This window comes from Nannospalax galili, unplaced genomic scaffold, assembly GCF_000622305.1.
Source record: "Nannospalax galili isolate Female #2095 unplaced genomic scaffold, S.galili_v1.0 scaffold653, whole genome shotgun sequence".
In the NCBI taxonomy this organism is placed as follows: Eukaryota; Metazoa; Chordata; class Mammalia; order Rodentia; family Spalacidae; genus Nannospalax; species Nannospalax galili.
Window position 1 is genome coordinate 2,692,289 of NW_008334077.1, and position 14,524 is coordinate 2,706,812.

General features: G+C 48.4%; 1 protein-coding gene across 7 annotated transcripts in view; it reads right to left on the reverse strand.

The window, feature by feature from the left end:
- The window catches only part of Cul9 (cullin 9), a 52,862-nt gene that overhangs the window by 26,744 nt on the left and 11,594 nt on the right, over positions 1 to 14,524 (reverse strand). For 6 of the 7 annotated variants that reach the window (XM_008829087.2, XM_008829086.2, XM_017797151.2 and 3 more), the window contains 18 exons: positions 12,873 to 13,080; positions 10,752 to 10,978; positions 10,172 to 10,389; positions 8,483 to 8,729; positions 8,299 to 8,404; positions 7,597 to 7,824; positions 7,239 to 7,329; positions 6,951 to 7,122; positions 5,148 to 5,253; positions 4,220 to 4,315; positions 3,810 to 3,985; positions 3,276 to 3,409; positions 2,742 to 2,921; positions 2,458 to 2,567; positions 2,190 to 2,372; positions 1,893 to 2,053; positions 1,405 to 1,627; positions 1,133 to 1,316 (listed from right to left, as the gene is read on the reverse strand). In XM_008829087.2, coding sequence (XP_008827309.1) covers positions 1,133 to 1,316; positions 1,405 to 1,627; positions 1,893 to 2,053; positions 2,190 to 2,372; positions 2,458 to 2,567; positions 2,742 to 2,921; positions 3,276 to 3,409; positions 3,810 to 3,985; positions 4,220 to 4,315; positions 5,148 to 5,253; positions 6,951 to 7,122; positions 7,239 to 7,329; positions 7,597 to 7,824; positions 8,299 to 8,404; positions 8,483 to 8,729; positions 10,172 to 10,389; positions 10,752 to 10,978; positions 12,873 to 13,080 — 3,050 coding nt within the window. The remainder of the gene's footprint in view (positions 1 to 1,132; positions 1,317 to 1,404; positions 1,628 to 1,892; positions 2,054 to 2,189; positions 2,373 to 2,457; positions 2,568 to 2,741; positions 2,922 to 3,275; positions 3,410 to 3,809; positions 3,986 to 4,219; positions 4,316 to 5,147; positions 5,254 to 6,950; positions 7,123 to 7,238; positions 7,330 to 7,596; positions 7,825 to 8,298; positions 8,405 to 8,482; positions 8,730 to 10,171; positions 10,390 to 10,751; positions 10,979 to 12,872; positions 13,081 to 14,524) is intronic. The other variant, XM_017797154.2, reaches the window with a different exon arrangement.

Genomic DNA, 14,524 nt, shown 5'->3' on the forward strand with positions numbered 1-14,524 from the left:
GGGGGGCTAAAGGGAGCCCCGTTCTAAAAAAAAAAAAAAAAAATATTTCAATAAAAAAAAACCTATGGAACATCCTAAATGTCCACTAACAGGAAAGATTCATGTATTCATATAATGGAATATGACAGCAATAACAAAGAACAAAAGCTAATGATAAAACAGACAGATAATTCTCATAGACACTTCATTGTGTGCAAGAAATCAGACACATCACAACACATACCCCATGACCCCATTTATATAATATGCAAATGCAGGTGAAAATTTATAGTGATAAAAGGAAAAATAAAAGGAAGATATTAACTGGAAAGGGTTGTGAAGGAGAAGCCTGCTGTGTGCTGGGAATGTTCTATGTCTTGATCTGGGGTGGGTGCATGGCTGCATATAGGTATAAAAACTCAGTAAGCCTGTGGTTAAGATTTATACATTTGGGGCTGGAAAGATGACTAAGGGGTTAAGATCACTGGCTGCTCTTGCAGAGGACTTGGGTTCAGTTCCATGTACCCAAATGGCAATTAACCATCTTAACTCCAGTTTCAGAGGATCTGACACCCTCTTCTGGCTTCCAAAGGCATTGCACACATGTGGTGTGTGTATATCCACCCAGGCAAAACACTCATACACATAAAATTTAAAAAATAATAAAAAGGGGGACTACAGGAGGATGCCATTGGGGAAGGGGGCATAAAGATGATTAAGATGTGCTATATGAAATACACAAAAATTCAATAAAAATTTTACAAAAAAATAAAAAAGTAGAAAAGAAAGATTTATGCATTTTACTATATACTAGTTATATACCAATAAAAAAATAGTCAAAAAAATCCTATAGGACGCAATTAAAATTATGGGAGGGATAAACAGCCTCAAATCTTTTTACAAGAGCAGCCAGTTCCAAAGTCTGAACGCTAGGCAAGCATACAACATGAAGCAGAAAGGCCAAAAGAACAAATTTACAGTCGTTGAAGAAACTAAGAACAGGAATTCATGAAGCCACTCCCACACTTCTGCACCTCCCCTGAGAAAGTGCTGGACCTAGAAACCACCTCTTCCTTCTGCACACCCGTCTGATGTCCTCTGTTGCCACCCCAAATTTCATCCCAATCTCCAGCTCCTCTCCCTAGCTCCTCACTGTGGCTGTAGAAGGTGGAGAACCGGTCAAGGGCATCACAGAATTCTGTGGGAAGGCACTTTCTGGGATGGTGCAGGTAGCAGGCTGGGGAGACCGGCCAGCAGCGTGGTGACAGGACCAGTACAGAAACTGTTGGCTCTTCTATGAATAGTTCTTCCTCAGCCTCCTGTCCCTTGTCTTCTTCCTAAGGAACAGAAAGATTGCAAGGGCCCATGAGCTCCTTCTGGAGTCTGGTCTTCTCTTGCTCTCCGTTCTTTTTCCAATGCTCTTACCTCTTCCTCCAGCCCCTGTTCCTCATCCTCCTGCTCTAAGAATAGCCTGTCAAGCTGCTGGAGCTGGAAGAGGTGGAACTGGTGCTGCAGCTCCTCCGAGGCACTCAGGCTCTGCAGCATCAGCTGGGGGAGGCGATTGGGGAAGCAGAGGCCAATCTGCTCCAGCACAGCCCCCTCCAGCCAGCTTGAGCCCAAGCTCAGGAGACGGTCGGCCATGTAGTGCCTGCAACAGACAGACAGGGCCAGGTCTCAGTGTGTGTGCTGGCATAGCCCAGGCCCAGCCTTACCCTCCAGAGGCTAAGTCTCTGTGTTGTAGCTTGTCTGAGTCATAGGACCCACTTCATCTCTTCCCACTCCTTTTCCACCAGTGTACGGCCATCTCCACATCTTAACTTTCCCCACTACCTTCTCCCTTACCTCCTAAGACAAATCTTTCCCTTCCTTGGCCTCTAGGCCTCCCGTCCCTACCTCTACAGAGCAGGACTCACTGATAGAAGTGTTCAAAAGTAGTGGCCAGCTCCAGGCCAGAAAGGACCATGATGGGCTCCAGGTGCTGCTGAAGCCGCCCCAGCATTTCCAGTCCAGGGGCTCCACCAAGCAGGCCACCCTGGATTTGCTGGTCAATGTACCTAGCAAACTGCTCACTCACCTGGGGACAATGGAAACGGCATCGGACAGCCCATGAGCGAGGAAAAGTGTCTGAGATGGAGTGGGGAGGAAAGGGCAGGGCAGAAGAAAAACATGGGACAGGAGCTGACAGAGGCCTGGTAGGTGGCAGGACTTACATGGGCAGCCGTGAGGAAGGATTGCTGCAGCAGGGCTCCAGAGAAGCCACTGCGCAGAGCCAGAGTGAAGGCTGCCCGAGGCCCAAACAGCTCTGAGCCCGCTCTTTGCAAACGTTCGTAGAGCTTACAATAATGAAGCATGAAGTCTGGGGCCCTCCAGGCTGCAGCCAGGAATCTACTGACCTGAGGTGAAACAGCAAGAAATGACATAAAGGCAGGCCACCCTCCAACGTCCCATCCCGTCTGCCTTCAGCTTGCCTCAGCCCACCTGCTCCTGTACCACACTCAGCCAGCACTGGGTGATGTTCCTCAGGCTGCTGCTCAGCAGGACTGGTGACAGCACCAGGCTTTGATCCCGACTCTTACTATTCTTGCTGGCTGTGGAAACAGGGCAAAGGAGGAGCTCTACTTCATCCCTGAGTGAGTCCAGGGGTCTTGGGTGCTTATCTCGTGGAAAGGTCAAAAGGCCCCAGTGGCCTAGAAAGACAGAGAGGAAGGAGCCAGATAACCCCACAGCACAGATTCTCAGCTCAACAGGCCACACAGACTCACAGGGCCGGGTGGAGGGCTCAGCCGAAGGCCCAGGAGGGGGCTCTACATGCACCAGCAAGTGGCAAAGACGGCGAACTCGAGAAGTAAAGGATGCTGCCTGACTCTGAGGGACCCGAGAGCTCTCCCTCTGCTCTAAGTACTGGTCTAGCAGCCATCCCAGGGAGCTCACACCTTCCGCATCTGAAAGACAGGTCAGGAGCAGGTGTCTGTGGGAAATGGGGACAGATAGCTGGGGGGGCGGGGGATACAACTGTACAAAAAGGCTTGGAGGCAGCAGAGCCCTAGTCCTCCCTCACCAAGGTTGGCTTCAGCTGGAGCCTGGGGACATGGTAACAGGGCAGGGGTGGCGTGGAGGGGAAGTTTCAAATACAGGAGTCTCAGGGAGCAGTCCCTGGGGTGGGAAGGAGAGAGGAACACTGAGGTGACTGGTCTTCAGGGGCAAATACAGGAACCAAGAGAACTGTGAGTTAATCTCAGGTGATCCCCAAGAGTTACTGTAGGGCTGGTGCATGAGCCAGGTGTGGGAGTGGTTACCGGGAGAGGTGATGTTCTGCACCAGGGGGCTGACCAGCGCCTCCCAGCAGGTCTTGCCCAGTGCTTGGGCAGCCTCGTCATCAGGGAGGAAGCGATCAGCAAAATTCTGTTCATGACGCAAAACTCTGTTCAGTCTGGGAACACACAGTGTGAGGCCATATTAAAGACAGATTTCCCTAGGCCTCTGCTCAAGTGCAGATCAACTCCTGATGAGCCCACTCCTGTTCCTTTCCCTGTGTTCAACTTCTCCTGCAGTTTCACCTCTCAGGTTCCCACTGAAGCATGTCCCCTGCCCCCTGCTTCTTACAGTAGAGTAGATGGTTGCATCTCTCCTGCCCCCTACTTTTTTTTTTCTTTTTTTTTTTTGGTCTTTTTAAGACAGGGTCTCTCTGTAGCCCCAACTGGCCTGGAACTCACTATGTAGACCAGGCTGGCCTTGAACTCACAGAGATCTGCCTGCCCCTGCCTCCCAAGTGCTGGGATTAAAGGCAAGCGCCATCATGCCCAGCCTACTTCCTACAGTGGCATGCCCACCTGGGACAGAGCTGCAGGAGGCGCCGGCGGTCCTCTGCTATGTCCCGGCTCCAAGCTTGTGCCCGAATTGTGTAGAAGAGACAAGTACGGCGACAGAGCTGTTCCCGGAACAATGGCCAAAAAGTGGGCTTTGGGCCCAGGACCTCCACACCCCGAACCCGAGTGTCGATGCCACCCTGCAACACACACAGCTACTATGTACTACAAAGCCAGGCTTCGAGCCCTGAATTCCCTAGAGGTGCTTGGATAGCCCCACATCTCTGGAATTCAACAGGTTTCCAGGTCGTCTCCCATGCTAACCAGGGAGGAGCCTGGCTAAAGCCCGGGCCTCCAACTGTTGGAGAGGCCAGAGCTCTAGAGACCCTGAGCTATGTCCCAGTGTTTAGTCCCTGGCCTCTTCCTGGCCCCACCTGCTGGCAGCGCTTTATGCGAATCTGGATGATGGGCCAGAAGCGGTTCAGATTCTCCAGGAGGGTCACCCGGCTGGCAGAGGGCATCACATTTACCTGACAGGGCAGGAGAGAAAAAACTGTCACATTTAGAAGTGGAGATAGGGCTGAAAAGACAGCTCAGTGGTTAAGAGCATGTACTGCTCCTGCAGAGGACCCAAGTTTGGTTCCCAGCAACCATGTTGGGCAGCTCACAAATGCTTATAACTCCAGCTTAAGGGATCTGACACCCTCTTCCTGGTCCCATGGTTACCTGCATGCACACGTGCACAGACACACACATACACATACACATAATTAAAAATATGAGCCAGGCTTGGTGGTGCACGCCTTTAGTCCCAGCACTCAGGAGGCAGAGGCAGGCGGATCTCCATGAGATTGAGGCCAGCCTAGTCTACACAGTGAGTTCCAGGCCAGCTGGGGCTATAAGGAGACCCTGTCTCAAAAAGACAAAAATAAAATAAAGCCAGACATGGTAGTGTACATTTTCAATCCCAGCACTAGCAAGGCAGAGGCAGGTAGATTTCTGGTCTATATAGCGAGTTCAAGGCCAGCTAGGACTACATAGTGAGACCCTGTTTCAGAAAAACAAAACAAAATAAACAAAAAAACCAAACCCCCAAAATAAAATAAGTAAAATAAAATAAAAAGAAGTGGAGTCATAAGGACTGTTGTAGCAATTCAAACAAGTCTGGCCCATGCCCTTTACCTCTGCACTGAGCCCTGTGACCCATGTGGCTCCATCTTTCTAATTCCACTCACTGCTAGTGAGAGGAGGCCTTCCCAGAAGTTAACAGAGAGCCGTTCCCCAGGGACTGGGTCTTCCCAACAGGCTTGTAAGACATGGAGGAATGGGGAGCACAGTGAAGGGGTGGCACAAGGGACCCACCGTGTTAAGCTCGGTGCTGATGCAGTTGGTACTGTCACCCCCAAACACCACCACCCTGGCTGGCATATAACTTGAATCCTCACTGGCCACAAGCAGAGTCAGCTGCCTGAGAGAGGAGAGAGGAGTCAGTCAAAGCTAGGACCTTAGCCTTAGTTCAAAACTACTTTGTCCCACTACTTCCTTTTCTGGTCCCTGACACACCTGTCTTCAGCTTTTCCCTTTATATTTCTTCCAAGTGGTTTCATTTAAACTCATAGTTTCAATGACAAATTAATGCCAAGCTGTGTATGTGACAGATATTCCCATGTCATGTCCAGGAGGCACCTCAAAGTCAGGGAACAATATGTCCACACACGCCTTCTTATTGCCACCTACTTGGAAATGGCTTTCCTCCAATCAATAGCAAGTCCAGTAGATCCAACCTTTGCTCACAGTCTACCTCTGCCCCTTCAGTCCCTCTTCCTAGCTGGATACATCAAACACTTCTTAAAGTGATCACCACATAACCCTTCTACCACCCTTTTTCCTAGCCTTCAACCTAAAGTTTCATGATTACCTAAGTAGCTTCCCCCAAAAATCTAGTTTTGGGGCTGGAGAGAGAGCACAGATATTAAGAGCATTGGCTATTCTTGCAGAGGGCCTGGGTTCAAGTCCCAGCACCCATATGGTAGCTAACAACCATCCATGACTCCAGTTCCAAGGGATTTGACATCCTCTTCTGGTCTCCATGGGAATTGTGTGTGCACTTAACATACATGCAGGCAAAATATTCATACACATAAATCTATTTTTGTCTCTTCTCTTTAAATCCTTCAATGCACCCCTGCCGAGTTTCATAATAGAGTTCAAATTTCCTAGCTCACAAAACTGACCTGCATCTCCTACTTTTCAGGCTTCATCTCCTGTTACTCTGATATACAAGCTCTTCATTCCAGACAAATATATTTAAAACTTCCCCCAGCACAGCATCGTTTCTTCCACTTTGTGCACTGCCTCTCTGCCTCTTATATCGAGTTCTTCTACTTAGCTAATTTCAACTTCAAACTTTGGCTCAGTCAACCCTTTTGGAAGCCTTCTCTGACACAATAGCCCCAGGATCCCTTCTCCTGGCCCTCCAATCTCTCAACAAGATCTCCCTCTATATGTTGACCTGCTTGGCTTTGACTGGGGTTCAGATCTTCCTACCTCCATCTCCCAAGTAGCTGGAATGATAGGCACTGCATTGCCTGGACCACACCACTTTCTTTTTATGCTGTTTTATTTCTCTGCCCCCACCCCTTTCTTTCGATATAAAGTCTCAATATGTAGCCCAAGCTGGCCTTGAACTCCTAATCCTCCTGCTTCAGCCTCCAGAGGGATGGGATTATAGACATGTACCATCATGCTTGGCATTTGTAACTGGTTTTCTAGTCTGGCTCCTCAACTAGACTGCACATTCTCTGGGTGCAGAAACCATATCTTTTTGTCCTTGTACCTCCAGACCCTAATTATACAGTGTTCAGCATTCTTGGCATTGAACAAATACCCATGGGAAGAGTAGATAAGTGAGTCATTGATCTCTAAGCACATCTGATATCTGTACCTCTTAGGGTACCAATTGCCAAGCTCAGAGAGTGAGGGGATGTCTAGATAGCACAGCAAGGGTAGGCCAATGTATAAATGGTATTTTCACTGTACAAAGTGAGTTGGAATATGTCCATCAGGGATAGGGTTACCAATGGAGGTGTGGGCCAGTGACTTGGGGAGGTATATTGGTGCATATCAGAATATTTGTATTCACATAATGCAGGAGTGGCTTCACACCTAATAAGAACGCCTCGGTGCATGTGCAAGGTGATATAGTGGGACCCAGTGCTGCCGTTGGACTCCCAGTAGGTCTTGGGGTTGCGGTCCATCAGCTTGCTGGCCCGATGTGGGTTAGAGGACACTTCTACCTTCTCCCAGCACTTGTGCTCCTTCATTTCCACACTGGAGCCTGGGGGAAAGTGGGAAGGGGTGGAGGTCACAGCATGGTAAGAAATAAGGAGGAGGACTGTAGAAGGGGAAGACAGATGCTGGGTAGGAGCCAGGAGGAAGCAGGATGGCACTAACCCTGGCAGAGATGCCTGAGGAACACATCAAAGAAGGGGATATTGATAGGTTGGTAGGTTCGTCTGTGGTCTTCAATCTGGCCCAGTACCATCTGCAGTCAGAATATGAGAGGGGTGGGCAGGAAGAGAAAGACAAATGCTCAGAAACTCAGAGAAAGGGGGTCAAGAGGCAACAGAACACTCAACCCCTTTCTTGCCAAATTCTGACAGGGCTATGTGAGGTAAAGGTTAGGAAACAAGTGGCCCAGATTTGCTGCCACTTCTGCCAAACAGGGATCCCAGAGAGGGACACGTGGAGTCCCCTTCCCTTGCTTCTGGCTTTTATTTTCACAGCTCTACACCCACAAATCGCCCCTCACCTGAATGCAGCCAGCCAGGATGCTTGAGGTGAGCTTACTATAGAGTTGGGCATATTTCTCACACTCTGTCACCATGTCCCGAAGCTCGGAGGCCAGCAGGAGCTGAGCTGAGTGCTTGTCCATGACTTTGGAGAGGGTCTCTTTAGCTCCCAGGCAGCAGAGCACTACCGCATAGTCTTTATGCATCAAAGCCAGGCGATGCAGGAAGCAGGTCAGCTTCTGAATAATCTGAGCCCACAGCCACACGGATAAGTTTATGGGAAAGAAAGGACAGGGCATGTCAGGGCAAGGGCTGGGGAAGGAAGCGTAGTGGCTGAGAAAGCCCAGGGAAGAGTATCAAGGACAGAGTGGAACAGAATGCGGAGATGCTAGGACTCCAGATGACCTGATAATGGCAGAGTTCAGGAAGTTTCCCAGGCTTCTTCCTGCCAGTGGCAAGCTATCCCAAGAGTCTATCTTTGCCTAGGTCTGTCTGGATTGGTGAGTGTGGACTTCTACTAAATCCAGAATCTAAAGTCCAGGTAAAACCTTGATTTGAAGAGTTCCAAGACTCCTGGGTGATTCAAGCCTTCCTCTACTCACTATTTAGATCCCAGTGCCCCCAGACCTGTTACAGATCTGTTGTACCCCTAGAACCTCACTAGGCAGGTGGTGCCCCCAACTTCTGCCTTATCTCCCCAGCCCCTGCCAGGGCTCCGGTACCTCAGAGTCACTACTGGGGCTGCTCAGGCAGTTGACGCAGGGCTCCAAGACCTCATGCCAAGGGAGGACCACTGCCTCAGGGTAATCCAGCAGTCGGGTCATGACCCTGGTAAGGAGATGAAAATAGGTGAAGTCTCTGCAGCCTCTCACTCCCAGAGCTTGGGTGCCTGGACAGACCCTTTACCTGAGTACTGTGAGCAGCAGAGTTCGGTTGGGCCCAGGGGCATCCAGAGTCCGCAGCAACAAGAGAAAGGGCTGGCTCTCCTGCTGCAGGCGCTTGAGGAGGGGCCTCATGGCACACCGTGGGCTGCCCTCCCGGCACAGCACATGCTCCAAGTCCAGGAAGAGTTCTGCTAATGGGTCCCCCACCAGGGATCGAATCAGTAACTCAGGGGACCCATCCTGACCTTGGGTGCTTGGGGTCTCCAGTGCTGCAGGCCAGACACACCAGAGAAAAAAGTGTGCATGAAAAGGAGGTCTCGTAAGTCAGTCAAACCAAGAAACAGGATGGTCCAGAGAGTTACCCCAAGCCTTTTCCCCATATTGAGAATGTTTACTATAGTTTACCAAATTATGAGAGATTTTCTTGTCTGCTCCCAATACAGACCTAACTACAATTGGAAAAAAATCTAGTACAGGCCAGGTATGGTGGCACACACCTTTCATCCCAGCACTTTGAAGGCAGAGGCAGGTAGATCTCTGTGAGATCGAGGCCAGTCTGGTCTATATCATGAGTTCTAGGTCAGCTGAAGGCTACAGGGAGACCCTGTCTCAAAAATACAAAAAAATAATCTAGCACAATGAACATTGCTGAGTCAAATATACACATTTTAAATCTCATAGTCAGTTACCTTGTACTAGTAAATGTTATCATAAACAGTAGCTGTTACAAGACATCTCCAAACTGCCCAGTGTGGCAGCTTTAGGTGCACAGACTAAAAGATACACTACTTATTTCAGTATCTGTTCATACTTCTGGGTTTTCTTAGGCTTTTTATGTATTCTTTTCATTGTATGTATATGAGTGTTTTGCTTACGTGTATGTATGTACACCCATGTCATGCAATGCCTGAGGTCACAAGAGGGTGTCAGAAGCCTAGAACTGGAGTTAGGAGAGGTTGTTAGACACCATGTGGATGCTAAGAACTGAATCCAGGACCTCTGCAAGAGCAGCCAGTGCTCTTAACTTCTGAGCCAGCTCTCCAGCCTCTCACCTGTTTTGCAAAATGCAAAGGATTTCATGTGATAACAAGAGTTCACATTCCCAGTCATAAACTTTCTGTTCTCTCCTTTTCTGTTTCTTTCTTTTGTAATGTTATGCAGGAGCCTGAACCCTCTTAGAAGAAGAAGGGCTTCTAAGTATGAGGTTAAGTGCTCAACCACTTTAGTATACAACCTAGTCACAAATTTTCTGTACCATAAATTGCAATTCTGCTACAGAAAGCCTCCCTATATTTCAACTTTTCTACTTCCTAACAGGTCTGGATCAAACCTAACGAAGACTGATGGGATTCCACAAAGGTGTAAGGCACAGCGAAGTAATTTCCTTGCACATATTCTACAGTATTCTCCTTCTGATCAGGAAGCTCTGCTTGAGCTCTAACTTGAGGCATGAAGGTACACACTGGTATTCCTAGCACTTGAAAGACAGTGGCAAAAGGATCTTGAGCTCGAGGTCAGTTTGGGCTACACAGCCCCATACACACCACACCCCCCAACATCTCCAGCTTGAATACCAACAGTTTCATTCATTTCCTAGAGATCCCAGCATCCTTCAGTGAGTGGCTGCAATGTATACCCTGCCCTTCCTGGCCACAGCCTGCTACTGTATTGCTCCTCAGCAGAACCTCCCATCACACATACACACTGGTACCTGCTAGCTCAGGACTGCTCTGCGGCTCTGAGTAGCGATTGAGAAGCATCATGAGGATAGTGCGTGTGGTAGGCATGGGTTCTGTCCCCGGTGCTATCCCCGAGTGCCTAAACAAGGTGTCTCTCAACTCTTGGGTTATAATCTGGTCTCCCAGAGTATGGTGGTTACACAAAAGCAGGTTGAGTAGAAGCAGGCCATTTCTCACTGCAGAGGAGCACCTGGGAGGAAGAGGGTGACCCAAGAAGTTGACAGTGAATACCTCAGAGGCAGGGGGAAAAAGTATAGTGTGCCCTGCAGCTGGGCTGGGGAGGGAGATACTACAGGGGTCCCTCTGAGGCAGGACTCTTGACCACCTGATATTGGACCACTACTCCCAATCCCATGAAAGAGTCACATTTCTCTGCCTTCTCTGGAAAACCCCTACCCAAACAACATGGCTTCTCTTCCAGTGACACTCAGAGAGTATTTCCCCAAAGGTGACCGTGTGGGCATAGTTTCTGTGATGCATATGAGCCTGGGGAGAGGAATAGTGGTTTTAGGACATAAGAAGGATCTGGACTGTGGAAGGTAATGCTCTGACCCCTCGGTATTCAGCATCAGGATCACAGCTGCAGGGACGCTGAGGAGCAAGCTCTCAGAGCCTGGGCGTGTTGCTGAGTCAATGCTGGCGAAGATCTCTCTGGTCATTTGGGTATCAAACAAAAGTTGGACAGAATACTGGCCAGTGACAAAAGTGGGGATCTCCTCTTGACCAGTGACAAAAGTGGGGATCTCCGAGGAGCTGGCAATGGCTAGCATCTTCAGCGCCTGCAAGGAGAACATAAAAACCAAGTCAGGGGTGCACAGAGCCACCACAAGAAGTAAGGGAATACAGTACAGTGATAGAGTACCTGACCAGCATGTGCAAGGCCCTGGGTTCAATCCCCAGTACCACCCTCAAAGGAAGTGGGAAGCCAGAGTCATCATTCTAGACCTCAAACTCTGGAGCAGCTAAACTGTTGGCAAAATAAGTAGTGTGACAGATGACAACAGGGTATCAAATTGGGGGAGCAAAGGGGAGGCAAGGGAACAGGAGGGGGAAGGGACAGGAAGAGGGGGGAAGGCAGAGGAGGGGAAAGAAGGGGAAGGGAGAGAGGGGAGGAAGGGGAAGGAGGGGAGGGGAGGGGAGGGGGAAGGAGATGAAGCAAACCAAACAGTCTAAGAATGAACAACAAATCCAGAGGCCATTTCTCTCTGCACCTAGACTCCCAACACCAAGGCTACCTGGGTGGGTGGGCTGCCCCCTTTGAAACCTCCCCATGGGATGCAGCCCATTCACAACCCAGCTGTCTTCAGAGGCTTTCCTTAAAGTCACCTCCCATCTCAGCTGACCACTCCTTCCTTTGTGAAGAACTCCCTTTCCAGAGCTCCATGTCTGTAGAGCCTCTGGTTTTCCTCTTTCCTCTTTTTATTTCTTTGCCTGGTCCTCAAAAACAAGTTCTTTGTCCCTTCTTTTCTTTTCTCTCTTCCTAGGTAAACTCGTCCACTGTCAAGGCTCCAATGACTGCCTCTGTGTCAACACTTCCACACTTAATGTCCCCTGGCCTTATCCAATGTCTGTCTAACCCTCTGTACAAGGCTTCAACTGTCTCACAAGCACAGTAGTTGGGATGACAGGAACAGTACTTGTAACATGAAGACTCATTTACTGATACTACAGAGATAAAGGGAATTAAAACTAAGCACTATACATTAGAGTGAAGAATGCCTCTGCTGGTAGAGGGCTGTAACTCTGGAAGAAACACCCTGGGAATGGACTGGTATCCATGTTGCTATATTCTCAGAACTGCTCTAGCTGAGGCCTGTTTGTTCCCTTCAGGGACACTGGCTGTATAGTGCCTCATGCCCATAGCACACAACCAGCCAGCATTTCCTTCCTGATCAGTTAGGAAGCTAATCTTCTGGAAGCTCCCCTAGACGAGGGCCTTCCTTCCTTATCCCTTAGGCTGACAGTAATGCTGCCTTTTCCCTACCCAAATCCAGTGAGGAAGTATTTTCTGGGAATCACTCAAATAAAAAGGGGCAAATGTACTGTCAGATCCAGAACGTTAGTCTTTAGCTGTACATCTAACCGTAAGTGTAGGACAGGAACTGGAGAGAGAGTTTAGCAGTTAAGAGCACTGGCTGCTCTTGCAGAGGACCTGGGTTTGGTTCCCAGCACCCACATGGCAACTAACAACTGTCTGTACCTCCAGTTCCAGGGGATCTAACGCTCTCTTCTGACCTCCACAGGTATTTTGTACAGTAAAAACACTCATACACATAAAATAAAAATAATGTTAAAGCTATGGGGATGAATCACACATCTCCACTTTTAAAAAGAATAACAAAGTAAAAAGTAAAAGGGGTAGGACTGTCAACACCTCCAAAAATCCAAACTCCTGACTGGCTCCTCACGGCACCTCTTCTTGTAATACTCTCAGTAAATAGCCATCTCATGCATCTGCTGCTCAACTTAAATCTATCACTATTAAAAACTCCCTTCTGCTCTTCTTCAATCATGCACTCAAGCTCCAAGACCATCTAGATCACACTTGGAAATCCACCTGTGTCTTTCCACTTCAACAGCTACAACCTAGTCCAAATTACTAAAGTAGCTCTTTGAGGTCAGCAGTCACCCCAACTGCCTAGCCCATCACTCCATCCTGCCCAGCGCACTCACCGCCAGCCCTGCCTGCTGCACCAAAACAGATGTCTTATACTCTTGCATGCAGATCAGCACAGCGTAGATGCCACCCTCCCTGGCAAAGAGTGGACGCCACTCATGCTTGGTCATGAGCAGGTAAAGAAGGCGCAGGGCCAGCACCACCACCATCTTCTCTTCCACCTGGTTGGTCAGCAACTCCACCAGTGTTTTCACTAGCTTCTCCCTGAGAAGAGAAAAGAAGCTAGTGTTCTCCATCCCCAGGAGTAACTTTCCAGTCTCCATACCACATGACTCCCTGCCATGCCCTCCTTCACAGTTCAATCTACTCCCCTCCTGTAACCTGTTCTTGTTTTAGTCCCACTTCTTACCCCTCCCCTCTACAGCTGAATTGCTGCTGGTTCCTCTTTCCAAATGAATCTATAGAGTTCATATAATTCTAAACAAATGCCTTAAAAACCAAAAAAAAAAAAAAGGCAGTTTCACAAAAAGGTAAATATGCAAGGAATGTTTTAAAAAAATAATGGCAGCTCTGCCTACAGTTACCCAGATATAACTATGCGCATAAAATAAGTAAAACTCTGGAAATGACACAGGGTAGCCAACAAAATCAGAGGATGACAAGAGAGATGAGGGTAGCATCTCAGCTAGTGAACAAGGATGGGTTGCTTAAAAACTGACACTGGGGGACTAGAGAGATTGCTCAGTGGTTAAGAGCACTAAACCCCAGCACCCACATGGTGGCTAGCAACTGTCCATAACTCCAGTTCTAGGGGATCCAATGCCCTCTTCTGTCCTCTGTGGGCATTGCATGACATGGGTACCCTTACACACATGCAGGCAATACACACATACACACAAATCAAAACAAAACAAAACAAAAACAAAAACAAACAAACCCTGACATTAGAGCTGGTTATGGTGGTTCATGCCTGTACTTTCAGCACTTAGGAGGCTGAGGTAAGAGAATTGCCAAGAATTCAAAGCCAGTGTGGGCTACATCATGAGTTATAAGAAAACTTGGGCTACAGTATGAGACTGTCTCCAAAATTTAAAAAGTAAAAACAAACAAATTAAAAAAAAAACAAACCCAAACCTCCAAACAAGTAAATAACAGCAACAAAAAAACTCTGATTCTTGGGCTGGAGGTTTGTTTGGTACATGTAGGGCCCTGGGTATCCATCCCCAGCACCAAAGAAAACCAAACAAATGTGTTGTTGAGATTCCTGGCTGTCCACTTGAAGAAAGTAAAGGTTAGGCTCTGCTTCGTGTCATTTGCAAAAAGAAATTGCAAGTAGATTTTGAAATGAATGTAAAAAAAAAAAAACAACCAGGTATTTTTAGAAAATATAAGAAGTATTTTTCTATGTGCTGGGATATGACTCAGTAAAGTGCTTGCTGTGCAAACATGAAGACCTGAGTCTGAATCCCCAGAAACTATCTTTTTGGTTTTTTGGCCTTTTTGAGACAGGGTCTCCCTGTAGCCCCAGCTGTCCTGGAACTCACTATGTAGACCAGGCTGGCCTTGAACTCACAGAGATCTACCTGCCTCTGCCTCCCAAGTGCTGGGATTAAAGGCATGCGCCACCACACCTGGCCCGAAACTATCTTTTTTAAAGAAAGCTAGGCACTGAAGAACAGACAGGAGGATCCCTGGGGCTGCTGGCTGT